At 42.1% G+C, this 20,247-nt stretch overlaps 2 protein-coding genes across 5 annotated transcripts in view; both read right to left on the reverse strand.

Annotated features, from left to right (window-relative positions):
* The window catches only part of LOC110354866 (UDP-glucuronosyltransferase 1A1-like), a 30,899-nt gene extending 15,362 nt beyond the window's left edge, over positions 1–15,537 (reverse strand). The window contains exon 1 of one of the 4 annotated variants that reach the window (XM_065069212.1): positions 14,612–15,537. In XM_065069212.1, coding sequence (XP_064925284.1) covers positions 14,612–15,457 — 846 coding nt within the window. In that variant the 5' untranslated portion in view covers positions 15,458–15,537. Of the gene's footprint in view, positions 1–3,856; positions 5,195–7,199; positions 8,160–14,611 lie in introns of those variants that run through there. The other 3 variants (XM_065069210.1, XM_065069209.1, XM_065069213.1) reach the window with 3 other exon arrangements.
* LOC110363810 (UDP-glucuronosyltransferase 1A1-like) lies at positions 1,059–1,980 on the reverse strand. Its single transcript, XM_065069579.1, is given in 2 exon segments — positions 1,059–1,737; positions 1,739–1,980. Coding segments are annotated over 2 exon segments (921 nt in total).
* Positions 15,538–20,247: the final 4,710 nt, after the last annotated feature.

Genomic DNA, 20,247 nt, shown 5'->3' on the forward strand with positions numbered 1-20,247 from the left:
GAAAATCTTCCCCTCCTACCAGTCCAAATCATTTTTTATTTGTTAAAGGCTGGAAAAATATTAATGCTTCACATAGGAAATGGTCTGGTTTCTTATCCAGTTTTATATCTTGACACTGTAATGGAAATGGAAAATTGGCTACCGAAGTTCATTTCCCTGAAAGGCCTCTTTTTAGAAGGATGAAATAGGAGTTGGAGGGAGGAAGGATAAAGGCATATTGTTTTGCCAGATACATTTAAAACTGGATTAGCAACTTTGAAATTCCATTCTGGATCAGCCTAGGAAGAGCATGCCCTAGGGTCATGAAAGCAAACAACACTAATGCATAGCCAGGATTTGTAGACAATCAGACATAATTATAATAATTATTGCACATAAGTAATTTTGACCATAGTGTAATTTACGATAGAGGTTGATGGTACACACTAGAACTTTTTTAAGGACATTTACCAAATTACTGGATTTCTAGGTACACCCTTTGCAGGGAAACGTTTCAGAAGGCAGTGTGAGCTGCTGCAGATGGCTCAGTGCTGGGTAGCAGCTGCGAAAACCTCCAATGGTTCTGCAGAAAATTGCGTAAGGAATCCATACAATAGAAGGATAAGCCTAGACTGACAAAGCAACTAGTCATGCATCATGACACTTTATTTCTAGATTACAGAAGGATGGTTCTCCTAACCAAAAAGATTCATTGTTTTTAAAAATCAGTTGTGAAAGTAAAACAAATAGTTTCAGATAATACCGATCTGGTAAAAATAAGCAGCAGAGTTGCCTGCTAAGTTGGGGATCACCCTCACTGGTGGGTGTGTGGCTTGTTAGGGAGAGTGCACTGACAAACTACTTCCAGCTCGTCCAAAGAAAACAACTGCATAAGCAAAAATGCTTAGATTCTGCTAATGCTATAGAAGACTACCTGCAAGTGTGGGAGAGAATGAAAATCAAGCCAGTTTTTCACCTGTTTTGTCTTTACAGTATACCTTAATGCAAGTATAAATCCCACAAACTCAAGTATACAATTATATATAGAGCATTTGTAAACAGCCTTTTCCCTTCAAAGCTTAACATACTTCATAAAGGAAATCACTGACCTGAGATAAGGGCTTTGTCTTTCCACAATTTATACCTCCAATGAAAACTATGTTGGGCATCGCTGGCATGGGATACTCAAAAACAAAATCCATTCTTTTAAGCCAAATAGATCCATGGCTTAAGAGCTCTTTCATTGTTACTGGTCTGTGGAGAACATCTGAGGCCAGAAGTTCAAATGGCAAACAGGCAAAATTGCAAAGAAAGGATTCTGATGATTTCAGAAATAAGTTTTCCACATGCTGCAGAAACGTCATGTGGTCTGAGCTGTCTGTAAATGTTCTTGGGACATAGGAAGGAGGGTCTGGACACTGGGTAGCCTGCAAATCAAAACTGCAGGGAAGTCCCCGCAAAAAGAAAACAGATGGGGTAGAGAGATGCAGAGCCAGTATTTGTCCGCATGGTACAATGGGATCTGTGAGAACAGCATTAAATTTACTCCCTTCAAGATATAGCATCAGATCCTTATTGTGCAGTAAATTGGTACAGGAAGAGATGTAGAGACTGGAGATGACTTGAACTTCTTCATAAAGCTCAGCAATCCTTTGAAGAAAAGGTCTTATCTCAAAAAGATCACTCGCAAATGAATGCATGCTTGCTCCCAGTTCTTCCCTCGTTAAAGGCACTGGATACATTTTGAGAGTGTTATTCAGACGCCTTCATGTTCACGCTTACTTCTGGTGCAACAACGACAATTTCGTGACCTTTCTGACTGAGGGCCACCAGCAATGAGCACATGCTGAGCCAGTGACTCCCATCCATTGGCACCAACAACAACTTTCCACCAAGGGCTAAGCAAAACAGAGACAGGAAAACCACAACTCCTATAGAAACTAAATAACTGGATTTACTTACATGAGCCATGTTGCTAGAAATCCAAGGCTCATCTGCCATGACGTAACAGATTTTAAGGAGACCCCACAGCCCCTTGCCAGATTCTTGCATTCCCCTTAATGATCTGTTTTTTCCAGCAAAACCAGTCATTGTTCAAGGCACTGATGAATCATTTAAGGAACAGTGATAAATCAGCTTGGGTTGGGCAGAACTAGGCTTGATATCTGAGGCAGCCTTGTGATGAATCCTTTCTGATTCATCCCCTGAGCTAATGGATGTTGAATTGAAAATACAATCAGACTGTGTAAAAACAATATCCCAAGTCTTTTAATAGTGCTGGCACTTGGAAGCAAATGCGCTTGCAGATGTTACAATGGCTTTCTTGCTTTCCTTCTTCCTTTTCTTTTCGATAAGCATTTTACAGTTGTTCTGAAATGCTTGTCAAGTTTATATTTAAATCTAATTATAAAATTATGCCACTATACAGCACAATATCTGTGCAAATCCTAAGGAGGAGGCTCTGTGATTTACAGAGAGCTCAGCACTGGGGCCAGGGACACCACAAGGTACAAATTTATTACAACAAACAACATTGCAGCAGAGGCTTGTATCAGCAAAGGAAAACCCCTGAATCTGTGCTGTCAAGCACAATACCTCTTTGTTTTCATCCTGACCTACATCTCTGTGCTGCTCTCATTTCTTTTCTTTCTCCAGGAGCAACAGAAAGAAAAAGCCACTCAGTTCTTCTTGTACCTAGTTAAATATAGGAAAGCCTGGACAGAAATAGCCAGCAACAGCCCTCTTGTTTCAGGCCAGGAATTGATTTTAAATGGTAAGAGGTGGTGTTGCTACTTCAGATGAAAAACTAAAAGTAAGATACCGTGTCTGAGCAGTTAATAAGTATTTCTGATAAGCTTGGCAACCTGCAGGATTATATTGTTCCGTGAGATGTAACTGTGTGATTTAGAGGCGTAGGTGGAAGACAAGAAGAAATCAGGATGGAAGAATCAGTACTTCTGCAATAAATATTGCTGCTGGACTATGATCTTTATCCCCTGAGCACCATGAGAGTGAGTTTGTCTTCAGAGGAAAGTCTGATTTTAATCTGGAGCTGCCACATGGCCTCTCCTGGAGGGTCTGCCTGGGATTGGCCCTGAGGAGCCCTTAAGCAGCTCTGATGGACAGAACAGATAGGAAAAAAACTCCTCTCATAAAAGCAGCGGTGTAGGGGGCTGGTGGTAATTTGAAAGGCTTTTGTGAAACAGCAAGTTCTGAACACTAGCAGCTCAACAGAAATGGGCAGTACTTTCAATGGGCAGCATCAGGTGAGGTACCCGGAGGGGTAAAGCAAAGCCTGAGGGCAGTTAAGGTTGGCTCTGGTGAGGTGTGCCAGGCTTGTAAAATGCAAATCTATTTTCTTGTGAAGCTTCTCTCATTTGTGTTCACAAAGGCCCATGAATTTGGGGGAAGAGTAGGAGTGGTGATAGGCGGGAGGAATCCATCCCCTAAGACTCAAGGAAGGCTGGCAAGTGAAAAAAGTTCAAGGAAAAAATAGAAGAAAGTCTGTTTGTTTTTAAGTAGCATTCACAAAGGATAAAACTTTATCCTTTCTAGGAAACAAAGTAATTTAGTGCATTTTTTGCATTAATTCCTGGCTGAGATGCTGTTTGTGTAACTGACTTCAGCTGGAATTAAACACAGCATAGCATGTGATCCCTGTGTTGGGCAGACCCAAGGAAGGGAGATGGAATCACATCTTGTTCTCCTGGTCCACCATACCACTCAGTTTTTGGCTATAGAGAAAGCATTAACCTAAATTATCTCTTTAGGCAAGAAATGTCCATATCAAACACACCATTGGACCTCACTCAGATGGTACAGGTGTATGACTGCCAGAACTTTTCCCATGTTATACCTTTCCCAGCCAGACACTGACCTGAGATAATGGTTTCCTCTGTCCACAGTTTATGCCTCCAATGAAAACCATATTGGGCATGACAGGCATAGGATATTCAAAGACAAAGTCAGTTCTCTTCAGCCAAATGGATCCATGACTTAAAAGCTGCGTAACTGTCATTGGCTTTTGGAGAAAGTTTGAGGCCAGGCTTTCAAATGGTGAGAAGAATATACTGCAGGTGAGATAGTCCGCAGTGGCAAGCAAGAAGTTTCTAATTCTCTGAGGAAATGTCATGTGATCTGTATAGAGTGAGAAAAGTCGTGGGACGTAGGATGCTGGGTCTGGACTCCGAGCAGCTTGAATGTCTATACCACATGGGATGCCCCGCAAGAAGAAAACAGTAGGGATAGAGAAGTGCAAAGCAACTATCTGTCCACAGGGTGTCAGAGGATCTGTAAAGATGGCGTCAAATTTACTTTCTTCGATGTATTTCATAATCTCTTTGTTGTACAGTAAGGAACTGCAGAAGGCTTCAAACATGGCAACAGTCTTTCTGAAATGAACCCAGGTATTCACAAATCTCGTCAGGAAGGGCTCTTCACTAAAACTGTTTTCACTGAGCGAGTGCATATGTTTTTCCATGTCTTCCTTTTTGAAAGGCACAGGATACATTTTCGTTTTGTACATCTCCGAGGAATCTATCAGGATCCTGCTGTCTGGGGCGACGACGACTATTTCATGGCCTCTCGCACCCAGCTCAGCCAGCACCTCCTTCATGCTCAGCCAGTGGCTGCCCTCCATGGGGATCACCAGCAGCTTCCCGGCGGCGGCAGCGCCCAGGCAGCACAGGAGTGGCAGCAGCACTGCCAGCAGCATGCTGTGAGTCCGACAGGCAGGGACTCGTGCACAGAGCGGCCGGGTGGGTTCGCAAGCTTTTGTAGCTATAGTCCACCTCTGCAAACAGTGTGATGTTGCTTTGCCCTTTGGCTTGCCTGGCGTTTCAGGCCCTCACACGTTTGCACACAATGGCAGTTGCACTAGGTGATTAATGATTATAAAAGGTTGAGGAGGAGGTTCGTACTTCAGAAGCGGGCTTGTGTGAGCATGAGAAAGGTGTGTTTCCCATCATATGCTTCACTCTCCTAAGCTGTGAGTACATCTCATTGCCACAGCCTTCTCCTTCCCATAGTAGGTCCGTGACACTTCTTCCCACCAGCCACCTTTACTGACATGACATTTGCTGACAGCGTGCTCTGAGATACATGGGAACCCCAGAAGGAAACACATCCACAGAGCAGATGGGCAAAAACACTGCTGGAATTACCCCACATGGTAGTACTGAGTTTAGGAAGCGTGCATCAAAATTAGGTTTTTTCCATCTAGTATTGGAGTTCTCTGCGTCACTGAAGGCTGACAGAGTTGTCACAGAGTGTAGTAAACTGATATTCTTTTAATAAGTATTTTCTAATGCAGCTAAGGCAAGTTGTACAGCAAAACATAACTTATAGTAAAGATAAATATGAGGAATCAATGTTAAAGTACCTGAGTTTTGGGTTTTGCTTTTTTTTAATAACCAAAACCAGTTGGTACAACTGAAAAAAATGAATTATTTTTTTCATTGATGCAAACATGCTTTTTTTTCTAAAGATAAGTAGCCAACAGAAAATCTTTCCACATCTCTATATATCTATCTAACCTCTTACCAAGTATAAAACTAAATTGCAAAACAGCAGGTCATCATTGTACCTCAGATAACATAAACTAACAACAGGTTTCTAATAATGAACCCATGAGTTCATGGTCCACGTCAGTTCAGTTCATGACTGAAACAGTTAATGGACTCTGATCCTTCTTGATTGTAAACTGCTGGGGTTTTAGATGTTGGTGATAATCTCTCATCATAAAAATTTAAAAATAGGTGGCTGGGCAGGTGCCTTTGGGGTACAATTTGCTTGTCCAGAACATTCAGGGCTCTACATTACTGGTGGAGTTTTCTGCATGCTTATATTCTCTAGCCTGGTGGGAAAGCTTTGATGTTATTGAGAACATGCCCTCCAAAAAGAACAGCCAGTTCCATCACATGCACAGTCCCCGTATCAGTAGTTTACAACATAGGACTAACTTAATGGGAATTTTTCAAACAGCCCAGGAGAAGGTGATGTGCAGAAACAGATCTGCTGCTCATAACCTCTGAAAAGGCTGTCAAATGAACACTAGAAGATGATGCCTTCAAGCTAGACTGACAGATGAAGACAGACAGTCATGTGTATCCCATGTGGGGCATTTATAGATACCTGCCTGAGTCTTTAATAACCCCTTGGCAAACTTTCCCACTCCTGACTCCATGTCTTTTTGAAAGACCCCTTGCGACTCTCCTTCATTTGAACATATATAACCAGCCAGAGTAAACCAAGTGGCATTAGAGACTGTCCTGGTAAGTGGGCAGGCTCTGCCACTGCCAACACAAGCACTAAACATACTTATCTGGACAAAAGGGGAGGATATTAGGGCTTTCTTCTACACCACTCCGTTTCACTAATACTTGCAATACTTGAATATCTCTTTGCTGCTCTTCTGACTGCTATAGAATATGCTGTACTTGATTCAGAGACCTGGTTGATATCCAAAAGCCTGAATGGGAATTTATAGAAGGCATCCCCACCCAGAAAAGCTTAAAAACAATTAAATAGCCTACAAAAGAAGGAGCAGATTCATTTTTAAAAGGCTTTCCTTGACACCTTTACATAACAGGAAGGATGTAAACAAATCAATCTGGCAGATGGATATGACAGAAAAAGAACTGATGAGTAGCTAAAATCTTTTTTCCTATAACCTTCAAAGTATATGAAAGGAAAATGGGTACGCAGAAGTATGGATGGACAGTCCATGAGACAGCTGGAAAGGGAGGACACCATGGGGCAGACAGAGGGCAGACTGTGCTTATGGATGTTCTTCAGGCTCTTTCAGAGCAATATAGCCAAGTCCTTGGAGCCTGGTCTTGGTTGTAGGGACAGCTCGTACGGAGATGAACATGGCATAAAAAACTTTGATGAAATGGAAGCTACTACGTCTGGCTACTGTTAGTAAAGAAAGTTTGCAGCTCACGAAAATTCAGGTGAGCTTCAGTTCAACAAAACAGCTTATTATTTGCATTAAAGTTACATGTCACTTGGATTTTCATATCTGATAAGACATTGGGTTTGCCAGGATATGATTTAACCTGAATGTTGGATACTAGGAAATAACATTTCTGCATCATGCAAGATTTCTCATTAGCTTTCTATCTTTAAATACCAAGGTGCTGCCAGCTAGGTTTTGATCTAAGGATGCTTAAACATTTATGTTCTTGCCTTTTCAATAAAAACAAAATGAAATTTCATACCTGAGACAGTTTTTGCTTCTGATCACAGTTTATCCCTCCAATAAAAACCATGTTTGGCATCACCGGTCTCGGGAACTCAAACACAAAATCAAATCTCATTAGCCAAACAGATCCACGGCGTAGAAGGTCTGTAGCTGTCACTTTCTTTTGTAGTATCTCATTTGCAAGTTCTTCAAATAGAAATAATATAGGCTTACAGAAAATGACCTCCAGCAAATGGACTAGCATGTTCTTCACGCGTTGAGCAAATGTCATCTGATCTGAATGATTTAGGAAGGGTCTGGGGATATAAGAAGGAGGGTTTGGACACTGGGTAGCTTCAGAATCCATACCGCAAAAAAGTCCCCGCAAGAAGTACACAGAAGGAACTGAAAGATACTCAGCAATTATTGGTCCACACATCAGAACTGGATCCGTGAAAACCACATCAAATTTGCTCTCTCTCAAATACTGCATCATGTCTTTGTTGTGAAAAAGGCTCTCACAGTTGCTCAAAAATAATTTGGTAATTTCTAACGTGCTTTGATGTATTGAAATAATTTTATTCAAAATAGATTCTTCAGAAATATGAGCATTAACAAAGGACTTGAGCACAACAGAATAATTTTCCTCTGTGTAACGTACTGGATATTCTTTCACTGTATAATTCTGAGGCTCCTTTGGCTTCAAATACAAATTTGTTGATGGTACAACCACAACAACTTCATGTCCATTTTGCTGGAGTTTCCCCACCACTGGGCGCATGCTGAGCCAGTGACTTCCATCTTGAGGTACCACCAGGATCTTTCCACCTTCAGCAAAGATTAAAGATGATACCAGAAGAAGAAATATCCCAGTATGTTGGTAAAAACACTGAAATGGAAGACCCATTTCAGTGGAAGTAAACTGGAGAGTTCTGCTCTGTACACATCCGACACAGATCCATGCAAGCTCTAACTTGTCTGCAGGAAACTTATTGACTGCAGAAGTAAACGTTTAACTTCCCAGTATCATTGTGGTTATCTGTCAATATTTAACTGCAATACAGGAAACAGGAGCATACTGCTCTTGAAAAGAGATGCCCCTCTTTGTACTTGTTATTAATTTTCAAGCTTGAAAGTATGTTAGCACGTTCCTTCCTTCATGAAACTAAGAAGAGTGGGATTGTTATCATGTAATAATATTTGTAGTTAATGCCATTGACTTGGTAGGTACCCAGTGAGAAAAACCTGGTTTTGCTTTCAAAAGGCAACCTGTAAAATACACCCAGAAGAGGGAATGGAAATTGCAACACCATTTCTTTTATAGGCTAGCCTGAGAACACCTGACCAGTACGTGAAGGTTGATAGATTCCCACCCCCTGGAAGCTGTCAATACTGCATGTCCTATGAATATATCACAGCTACCAGGATGTACCATGCAATTCCAAATCTGAGGAGAAGAACAGTCCTGTTTGGCTTTTCTCTCCATGGTACTAGACAAAAAAAAAAAAACAACAACAACAAAAAAAACAACAACAAAAAAAACCCAACAAAACAAAACACCCCCCCACACACACACAAACAAACAAACAAACAAAAAACACTTAAATGATGGTTTCAGGGCAAGTGAATGGAAAGGAGGCCAGCGGAGACTTTTTTGGGATACAAAGAAGGAGCCTTGGTCTTTGGTCACTGTCCTGAAAACCCTTTTTATATATTGTAAGTAAGACAAAATTTAGGAGGAGCTATAATATTTTTTACTAATCACACTGATAATACACACAGATAACCCCAACTTTGATGAGAAGTGGGGTCATCTCTTGGTTAAATTAGCCAGGAACTTGGTAGTCAGTCCTGTGGGTTTGAATCCACTCAGAGGAAGGCACAAGCTATCCCTGGAGCTCATGTCTCCCGAGAGAGGAACTGAGAGGAACTTTCTGGGCTGTTATAAAAAAAATAGGTGGTAATACCCTGGTTAGTGTTTTCACTAAAGCTCTATTAGGCTGGTGTGACTCCTCCTTTGCCGATATTCACTGCCATCCCCTGGGAACATGCAGTGAACTGAGGTCCTCAAGGCTTTGCTGGAGAAATGTTTTGTCTTTATGCAAGTAAAAACAATGCCAGAGCAGTCGTTCGGGTAGTGCTAAGGAAAAAATCCTTACAAAGGGCACCTCTACCCCTTTCAGATTTGAAGGGTGTGGTGCTCGTTATCAATTCCTGTGGTATGTGCAGGTGAGCAGCATGGAGTAGTTGAAGGAACAAAGGGCTCAAAGAGAGAGAACTCTTTGTGTTGTGCCTGCTTCTGGCATCTAGGAGGTAAAGCTTCCCTGCTGGATACTGAAGGATAGATATTTTATGTTAAACACAGCTGAAGCTCCTGTGACTCAGGACTGCAATTTATTTTCCTCCTAGGAGTATCTCCCACCACAGGACTTGTGTGGGTTACTCCAGGCTGTCTCTTTGAGCTGGCAAGGAGCATTGCTGTGCTGGAGCTTATCTCTGACTGGGACTGGTGGTGACCTGTGGATTTCTTCTGACCTGAGCAGCAAACAGTGAGTGGCACTAAGGAAAGAGGATATAGCAAATGGATACCTCAGCAGATACTTGCTGTATGAGCAACACTAAAACTAAGCTAAATGTTTTTGAGACAGCATGGAAATGTTGGTTTCAGTGCTGGATTTGTTTTCCTGTTGGTAGGTGAGATTGCTTGCCTCCTTGTGCTCTGGGTCTTGCAAACAGGATCAGGTTGCTAAAATGCACAAGCGATGATCTAATTTCATTTCCCAGGATTTGGATGATGGGTGAGGCTTATATATGGACGAATCATTGTGCAACTGAACCTACTCTTCTTATTTTTAATTTTTTATTTTTAATGCTAAATTGCATCAGGCAAAGGGATTCCAGTAAATGCAGAGAGGTAGCTGCTGATGTGAACCTGTCTGCTTTCCCCTGTTATATTTTGCATAGCTATGCAGAGACACTGGCATTTGCCAGCACAGGATAAGATAGAATGTAGTTTGGCTAGCATGACTTTGGAGGAAAAACAACCCACAGAAGTGATGAGATGTTGACAGTCAGGAACAGAGGGCTCAAAGAGTGAGAACTGTAGACTGAAGAACTATGTTTTCCAGCTTCTTTCAATATCTCTTCAAAATATGAGAGGCACAGGGATGTGGACAAAAGCAGACTGAGGAGGACAGTGAGATGACGTGTTTGGTTAAAGCAGCTGTTTCAGGTTTATATATACTGCACACTAAAGATGTACAACGCACAACGGCTAAACTTTCTTTTGAAAAAGTAGTGCTGATTGTATTGTCTGACATTGTGTATTTTGATTTTGCAATATAAAGCAGATGAACATTATTGTCATCTTTAAAAGTGCTCAACTTCCTTTACAAAAACATAAACAGTGAAAGCTGGCTGCTCTAAACTGTCACTAGGTTCATAAACACCTTGAATTTTGCATGAAAAAAGCAACCCTAGCATTTGGTTCATGAACAGTGTGATGACTACTGCTGCAGTGCTGAAAATGAAGAGTTCCCCTATAGCTGTACTAGTCTGGCTAGCAAAGTAACTGTACCTGCAGACACAACAGGGTCCCTTCTGAGGTCTCACAATGTGGCTTTTGTGTTGAACAGGCTTTTCAAAAGTGTTGCTCTGTGTACCAGGTATGTGTGCGTGCTTTGGTACTGCTTACTGTATTCTTCGGCTTCTTGTCAAAGTCTTTGTATTCCGCTTTAATTGCATGTTTCAGAGGACCAGTTAGGAATGCCTCCTTATCAGAGCGTCCTGGGAGCTGCTGGCTCTGGCAGGAGGGTTTCAGAACGGGACCTGTTTGCTTAATCCTTGTGCTGGAGGGACAAACCACAGGGTCTTTATTCAGCTCTACTTCTCCATTGCTTAACTACCTACTTAAACACTACTTAACTTAAAACTTAATGTCTCACTCTTTGAGCCCTTTGTTCCTCCAACTACTCCATGCTGCTCACATGCACATAACTTCACAGGAATTGATAACAAGCACCACACCCTTCAAACCAGAAAGGGGTAGAAGTGCCCTTTGCAAGGATTTTTTCCTTAGCACCACCGAAACTTAACGTTTTAAGTTAACCAGTTGTTTGAATAAGTATGTGGCAGAATGCAAACCCCCCTCTCTCCCCACCTCTCCTTCAGTATGGAAGGAGTAGGCACATCTCCCTCTCTCTCTGCTACTTGAGGCTAACAGCTTCTTTTGTTTGGCCCCAGAGCACCCTGGCCAGGGCCATTAGGAGAAGGGAGTGCCAAGGTGCCACTGAGCCGCTGGGCACCTGCGGCCAGTGTGGGGGATGTTTGGAGGCTTCAGGGGCACCCACAGCCAGTGTGGGGGTGCAGAGAAGCTTCTAGAATGCCTACAGTCAGATCTGATCAACCAATATAAAAACGGGACTCTCGTTGAGACTCCGCCCATTGTCGCGGGTCTCTCGGAGCACGAGCAAGATGCTGCCACCGAGAGCCCCCACCGGAATGGAGACTCCGCTTGCCTTGACGCCACGGGTGTGAGTAAAACTTCTTGCAGGATTGCGAGTATATTTATACTTTTCGTGCACATTTGCACGTGTAACTTTCTGTGCTCAATATGAGCACGTGTAAAATTAATCCTCGCGTAATCACGGGTGTATTTTCCTTCTGTGCGCATTTGCACGTGTACTTTCCGTGCACATTTGCACATGTTACTTTCCGTGCTCAATACGAGCACGTGTATAAATTATTTCCTCGCACAATCACAAGTGTATTTTCCTCCCGTGCTTCCACATAAGCACGTGTAATATTCTGTGCACATTTGCATGTGTAAGTAAATTAACCCTCACAGGATTGTGAGTGTATTGTAAATTTACCCTCGCACAATCGCGAGTGTACACTTTCCGTACTCACTACGAGTACGTGTATCTCTTTAAAATAATCCCATACCGTGTTTAGGCAAGTGTGTGTACTTCTCCGGGATGGCTCCAGCATTGTTTTGGGTGAAGCCATGTGCGTGCACTCTCTGGACCGCCTGTTGTATTAGTTGCTGCCCCTTAATAATTTTCCTCAACTGATATCGGAACCTGTACTTAAGTCACTTTTGGAGTGATAAAACCCTGTTTCTCACCAGTTTAATAAAAGTTGTTTTGGATCCTGTTGTCCCTTAAACTAACCTCGGGGTACCTCCATGACAAGGTAACATGAACACAAGAAGCATTTTGAAAGGCTGCTATAGCTTACATTTCTGAACTTTGCTTTGATCTAACTTTGATTTTACATGCTGCACAAAATAGCAACCTCACAGTAACATTGGGCAAAAGTGTCTCAGGGCTCACAGTCTGAGTTCATTTGCAATGTTCTCTTAATGAGGGACCATTTATCCTGCCAGCCTTCAGGTCCTTCTGGAGTCATTAGAGGCTGATGCTGGCACGGGACCTCTGCTCAGCCGAGATACCGGCTCTGACTTCCTGCAAGCCTTGTATTAGACTTCCAGACACATTGGGATTTGGCAAGTGGATTTATGTGTCTGTTAATGAATATGTACTTGCTGCTGAGACAGATGCCCATGCAAAGTGGGACATGAGGAAGCCCAGCCTGCGGCAGTCGGTGGAGTTATCTTAGTCAATAAGTGCAGTTTGTGTTCCCCCAGGGCCAGTCCTGTAGTTGCATGTTCTCCCACTCCTTTTACACAAGAGCACTGCAGGATGGAGAGGATTCTTATAGCTCAGGAGGGTCAGGGAACGCGGGATATAATTCCCAGCTCGGTGCTGGAGAAGACACACTTGCCCAGTTCTGCAGAGGCAGGAGCTCCACAGCACCCTGGTGCAGGTTCTCCACAGAACCGTGTGAGATATGGCAGCGAGGAGTCCTCTTCTGGAATGAGGCCACAGCGCCTGTTTTTTCTGCCTGTGCAAAACTGTGGACAGTGTTGACAGGTCTGTGGCTTAAGCTTCTCGTCTGAGAAAATAAAATGCATCTTCAATCTCTTGTTCTCTCTCCCTTTTCTGGTCATCCTTTTTGTTTTCTTGTTGAATAATGGGCTACTGTGTTTCAGAAAACTATCTATTCTAATAATACACTTGTATTTCTGAAAAGTCATGACCAGCCCAGGGTTTACTACTGTGTACAGATAAGCAGATTGGTTTTTTTTCCCCATGCATGACTCACTTCACATTTGTTTACACTCTGCTGCATTATTGCCTTGCTACTGGGCACTGTTTGAAGTGAAATAGGAGAAATTCTTCTGCTCTCTGCAGATGATGTTTCTGAAACAGGTGGACTGAAGATATGCAAGTACTTTCAAGGTTTGGAACATGTGGTTTCCACCAAATGACAAATGTCAGTGTGAAGATGGGAGATGCCAGGTATAAAATGAGGGCAGGATGGCACTACCCTTGTAGTAAGCAACAAAGTGCAGCTCTGAGACCTTCAGATATAGCAGTTAAGACTTAAGCCATGCAACCAGCAAGAATTTACATCTTAAATCTCAAACTATGAAGCAACGGTTTCTTGAGCCTAATGTAAGACAATGTCATATTTATAATATTATTCTAGGATTTGAATTTACAGTGTTATTCTTTATCAAGTTCAGTAGACTCTGCAGAAGCCTGTCAAAGAGTATGAAAGAGATGTGAAGGAATGAAAAAAACATCAGCTCAAAACTGCTGTCCTGCAATTGTACAGTGAAATTGTGTGACCACAATTCAGAAGCAAGGCAGTAATTTCCTATCATAGGAAAGAGATTTGTGTCCTGCTTTGTGCCTGGAAAGAAGTGTCCAGTGCTATTAATTCTTTAGAGACCATATAGTAACTATCAAAATAGATTTAAATTTCTAGATTAGGATTAAAAACCCTGCAGAACAATTCTGGTAAAAGCAAATGTCAAGAAACAGATATCAAAACTTAGCTGAGTTTTGCATACAAGTGTATTTCACCAAATACACTCTTTCAGATTAATTCTTCCCAGTTCAACAGGACATTTATGTTTCACCATGACCTACAAACAGAAACAACAGAGTTTGGAAGCCACAAGTCATCAAAACACAGACAAGGCAACTTAACTGACTTTACTGAGCACAGAGTTAAAAACATAAGATGACTCTCAGAGCATGGTCTGTGGGGTTTTGGTGAGGTCAAAGAAAGATGTCAGACTCCAGGAAAACAAAATAAAAATGCATTGAGTTGGGCAATATACATTCACAGAGGAGGGTAATTGGTAGCTGGCCGATGAAGTCCATTTCTTGTTGGACTTGCCCAAAAATCCTCATTAATTCAAATAAGTCACCTACCTCCATGATGATAATTTGATTTCAGCCTGTGCAAAACAACTGCAAAAATCTGGCTGCATTACATCATTACCAGAAATATAGAACTTAATTAGCACTAAATTTCCAGACAAGATGTAATCACATTCCATTGCAAAATGTGTAATTTGGAGGAAAAAGAACATACCTTGGGCAGTGGTTTCTTCTCAGCACAGTTTATACCTCCAATAAAGACCATATTGGGCATCACTGGTCTGACGTACTCAAACACAAAGTCATATCTCAGAAGCCAAATGGAAGCAGAGTTGAACATGTCTAGCAGGGATACATCTCTCTGAAGAACTTCAGAGGAAAACGCTAGTGTTTCCTTGTAGAAACCGTAACAGTACACAGGCTCCAGGAGGGAAACCAGTGCATTTTCCACTCTCTGGAAAAAAGTCATGCGGTCCGAGTTGAAGGTGAATAGTCTCGGAGCGTAAGACAGAGGGCTTGGGCACTGCGCTGCTTCGTAGTGTAAGTTGCAAGGCAATCCTCTCATGAAGAACACAAACGGAAGAGAAAGATAATTAGAAACTGTTGCTCCACACATAAAGATGGGGTCGGTTAGGACAGCATCAAAGCCGCTTTGATTCAAGTACTGCAAAGTCTCCTTGTTCCTGAAAAGGTCCTTGCACGGAGCAAAGAACATATGGAGAACATCCACAAAGCTGTTGTACATCGCTAGAGTGTTCAGCGGAAAAGGCAAGTCCTTCAGGTGAACAGCAAGGTAGTCACGAAAGCAATTATCCAGGTCTTCTACTGTGTAAGACACTGGATATGTTTTTACCGTGTATGTCTCTGTCTTTCGTACCTGCCAGCTTACTTCTGGTGTAAGCACCACCACTTCATGTCCTCTCTCGGTGAGCTTTTCAACCACAGGCTTCATGCTAAGCCAGTGGCTTCCATCCATGGGCACCACCAGGAGTTTCCCTCCATCTGAGAGTCTGGGAATGAGGAGGATAAAAATCCAGGCACAGCAAAGCCACAAAGTCATGTTCCTGTGGTGAGAGTACACACTGTGAAAGTCTTCTTCAAACTGTAGCTTGAAGACTCTTTTGAAGGAAGCTGATTGGCTTATCTGTTGAATTGTGCTTCTCTGTCTAGTTAATGATTTAGTGCTCTGGGTTGTGCGTTGTTTTTTTTTATTATTCATTATTTGTAAAGCCAAATGCCATGACCCCTTTCTCTGCTGAGTCATTGGATTTCCTCAGCGTTCCATGGAGAACTAGCCCCTCAACCTGCTGGTCAGATTCATTCAGACTTCTCTCTGGATCACGGATGTTCACACAATTTCTCCAAGGACAGAACAAGACACTCTCAGGATAAAGAGAATGGGCCGATGAGCCAACTCTTTGAGCTGGCAGGAATCTCCACAGTCTGCAATGACACCAAGAACAGGCACTGAGAGAGGCTGACTGAGGGGGAAATGCTCTGAGATAGAAGTGAAATAAGTACTCTCCTAATCTTTTGTGTTATAAAATGTAAGCATAAAAAAGATGAATAACTGAAATATGTTATTTCCAGATTAATATAAAACACACATTTGGTCATTGGGAAGATGACCAGTTTAGTAAACAGTGTTTTCTCATTAAAAGTTTTTTTGTTTTGTTTTGGGTTTTGTTTTCTTTTGTTCTGGGTTTTTTAAAAGTAATTTAATTTTATTGGGGGGGGGAGGTGGGTTGGTGTGTTGTTGTTTTTTTTTTCTTGTCCACTCTGCATTTGCCAACAAGGGGTAAGCAGAGAGCTGTTACGAAAAGGTCCTCTCCTCCGTTCTGCAGCTGGAAGAATTTGCCATCCAAACCTCACAGCACCATCTAAACCTCACAGCACCCTTAATGTGAAGGGAGTGGCTGCAAAGGCAAGTGCAGGACAAGCAGGGTGAAGTTAATCAGTACCTTAGAGGTGTTTCTGAGCATTTGAGAGTTTGCCCACAGCTCCCTCGGTTGGCTTGGCTATTTGGCAAGGGTTTCTTGGTTAGTTAAACTTCGCTGGGTTCAAGAGAGCGTGAGATAAGAATTGCTCTCCTCTCATACGTGCAAGAAGGCAGCAGGGACTTTGAATTTGGGTAAGAGGCAGCGTAGCTGGGGAATGCTGTGGGAGAAATGGACAAGCCCAAGGGAGAGAGACTGAGCTGGGCAGCTGCAGTGAGAAGGAGCAACATTGTGCATGACAGGCGTGATCACAGCGGATCACAGAGAGAGCCAGCACTGGCAGCAAAAGAGGTGCCAGCTGGGCCAGTCCAAGCTTGGTGGCAGCATTACTGTGTTTCCCCAAAATAAGACCTACCCCGAAAACAAGCTCTAGCATGCTATTTCAGGATCTTTGAAGATACTCAAAATATAAGCCCTGCTCCAAAAATAAGCCCTAGTTGCAGTTCATAAAAAACCATCAGTTTAAATAGAGTCCAGGCAGCTATGCATGCCAATTAATTTTACTTTGTTTACTATAGGATGCAGCAGGACAGATAGGGTTTGGAGAGTTATCATGATGTTCCAGAAGATGGTGATATCACTGTATTTGAAAAAATGTTGATTTTTGTTCTTGAATATGGGTAGGTTGTCATACATGGAAAAAAGAAACAGAGTATAAGAAATCCATGATGGAAATCAGCGTTTGGAGAGTTATAATGCTGCTCCCGAATGTGAGACGTGACTATACTTGAATAAAAGTTGATCATTTTTTTTTGGTTCAAGAATAAATGTAAATTGCTGCTCATGGAAAAATAAGACATTCCCTGAAAACAAGCCCTAACGCATCTTTTGGAGCAAAAATTAATATAAGACCCTGCCTTATTTTTGGGCAAACAGGGTAGGAAGGCAGCTGTGAGCACCTGCTTGTTGAAATGCGATGTATTTGATTCCAAGTTAAAAGTCTATTCAGTCCTGTGCTAACAGGTGTTACCATCACTTACTTTTTTACCATGTCTTCCATTTGCTGGCTTTTCAGATGGCCCACAGCTGAGTCCTGTTGTCTAACCAACAAGTGTACACCTGCCAACAACATGTACTATTTTACCACTTGAAAAGCCTGATGACCCATCTGGAAATGCTCTCTTGGGCTCCTTAAATTTTATTTTCAGTCCAGTAGGCAAAAACATGATAAAAACGCACAGCTGGCTAGTCAGAGGTAAAGACCACCGTTTTCGACAGAAAGGGTAGTGAAGCGTTGGAACACGTTTCCAAACAGTGTTGTTTCATAATTTGGCAAATTTGAAGTTGCAACCAGATAAGTTTCTAAACAGCAAGGGCCGAAAGTAAATCCTGTGACCCACAGTGATACAGGGACTCAGCAGAGGTGATGCTAATGGGGCCTTACCGCAGCAGTATCAGACTAAAAGAAACACGCTGGAGTCACTCAGGGTATCTCAGACCTACCTAGAAGATCATTCTGTGGCAGCCATTTGACGAGCTTCACGTTCTTTGGCAGGTTGTGGGGCACCTTTCCCGTGTATCTCCACAAAACCTGTTAAGACAAGTAAGCACAACAGCAGTTCTCAGCAACTGGTCTCTTGCTGCTCCTCAGTGGGTTTGAAAAGCACAGCTGAAAACTTCCACGATGCACAAAACCTGTTTTGTCTTGCGGAGCAGCTGGGCTGATATTTCCTTCTGGCATCAGGGAGCAGGAGAAAGAAGGGAAGACCAAGCACACCAAAAAGGAAAGGTAATCATGTACTGTATTTGAAAAGAGCATTGAATTGCTGTGCTGGAATTGGGAGAGGGATGGAGCCCAAGGCATCTGTAATTTCTTCGGGTTTCTTCATAGAAATCTCAGAAACCATGGAGCCCAGCGAGAAGACAACAATGCCATGTTCTCCAGAGGCATTCACAATAGCTTCAAATTCCTGCCAATACAGAGTGCATCCCGAGTCAAATTCCGTTCCACGTTACATACTGTACTTTGTCACATTCGCACAAAGCCGGGAAGGCAATAAAATGAGCAGCTAACACATCAAAATTATGATCAGGAAATTCAGTTCTCTATATGAAAATCAGTTCTGGGTGAAAAAAAATCGGCACAGGGGGATGAACAGAGTTATGGAGGTGCGTGAGTGTTTGCAGAATTGAAGCCTGAGCCATAACACACTATGGACATAAGAAAATATTTTCTCTAAAACCTTCATGCAGCAAAGCCTGCCTGCTCACAGACGGCAGTTTCTGTGCAGTAAACAAGATCCTGTAGCAATACCCAGGTGAATATATTGTGCTTTATTTTCACATTTATTACAAGTCAGATGCTCTGGATTTGTAGTTGATGCTCTTCTTTTCAGACCATGCAGCTGCAAGAGAAAATGAAGATTTTTGCAAAGTGTTCTGACAGCAGAAAGCTCTAACTTCTAATGTCTGCATTTTTTGGGCCTGCTTTGAGTATAATCATATTGAATCACTGCTAAATTTTTAATCTGTTTTGCTTGTTTGATTTAAATAAAAGAAGAACTAGGAGATCTGCCGCTGGAATCCAAGAGCAAAAGGATTCTGTTGAAGCATAAAAACAGCCAAAGGCTGGAGCAAAAATCCTGCTAACGTGAATGCTTTTAATTCACGTCTTTTGTTATTACATTAGTGCATGCTTTTGCATAGTTTTGACACCTGCTTTTAGAATGAACAGAATAAGATGAAAAAAGTTACAAACATTCTTCTGTCGGGACCTAAAGGTTCATCATGTAGAGGTGGGTGGATTCAATTGCATATTTAAAGTAAATGGATTATTTTCTATTTTTAAGGGACTGTTTTGCCTTCACAATGTTTGGGGAGTTATTTGAAGAGGACTTTTCCTTTATTTCAAACAATCATTGTGGAAAAGGAAAGAAATCAAAGCCTCAGTGGTATCAAAAATCAGGGTGGGGAGAATAATGCTTGACGGTTAAAATACAATACATCTTTATAGAGGAGACATTGTCTTTTTTTTATAAATAGGGGTTTTTTTACAGTTACAGAGGCGCTGTTTTCTCTAGGACCTGAAGAACTTGGGACTCTGGAGGACAGCAGTAAACCAGATACAGAGGTATTTAAAACTTTCCTGTCATTAATCACTGCTTAGTGTTGGTTTGAAAGAATATTGCTTCAATTTGCATAAAACTCATGAGAATGAATGAAAACCTAATTTTGATACTAAAAAACAGTTTGGTTGGCTGATACTCTATTTTGCACACAGGTGTAAGATTTCAGGGCCGTAGGCTTTTCCTTCAAAAGTAAGCTATTGAGCCTGTTTCTGTTGAAATTGATAACGGAGATGATTTTGTCTTCAAGGGGAGGAGGAACAATCCCAAATTCTGCACAGTCCTTTTTCAGATTTTTCTTTTCTGTAAATAAAGCTGTGGTGATAGGACTTACTGTTCACCAGAAAAAAAAAAAAATCGAAATACGTATGCGGCCCAGGTCATTGCACTGAGGGTCTCTGAAGGTTTAACAGCCCATGCATGCCCAGATGGTATGAGACTGGAATTTGATGTTTGCTTAAAAAGTGCTTACTAAAATTGACTCCAGAATTTCATTCTTTAGTAGTAGGGTTAAAGTTACACAACTGGCTGTTTGGAACTTTTTTTTCTTTGTAAGTCAAAGATAAATATAGGCAGCTGCGAAGTCTCGCTCGGTCTCATTTCCAGATGCACTGCTGTCACCTGGACCATGGGGACCGCAGGAGCTGTCACTTAAGGAGCGTGTGGAGCTGCAAAAGCTGCATTTTAAAAGCAGATCAGCTCTCATGCACCGTGGGGACTCCCTCTGCATGGCCCAAGGAAGAGGTTTCCATGTGTTTACCAAGGGCAGGAGGTGAGGAGGGAACGGC

The sequence above is a fragment of the Columba livia genome, chromosome 7, assembly GCF_036013475.1.
Source record: "Columba livia isolate bColLiv1 breed racing homer chromosome 7, bColLiv1.pat.W.v2, whole genome shotgun sequence".
NCBI lineage: Eukaryota > Metazoa > Chordata > Aves > Columbiformes > Columbidae > Columba > Columba livia.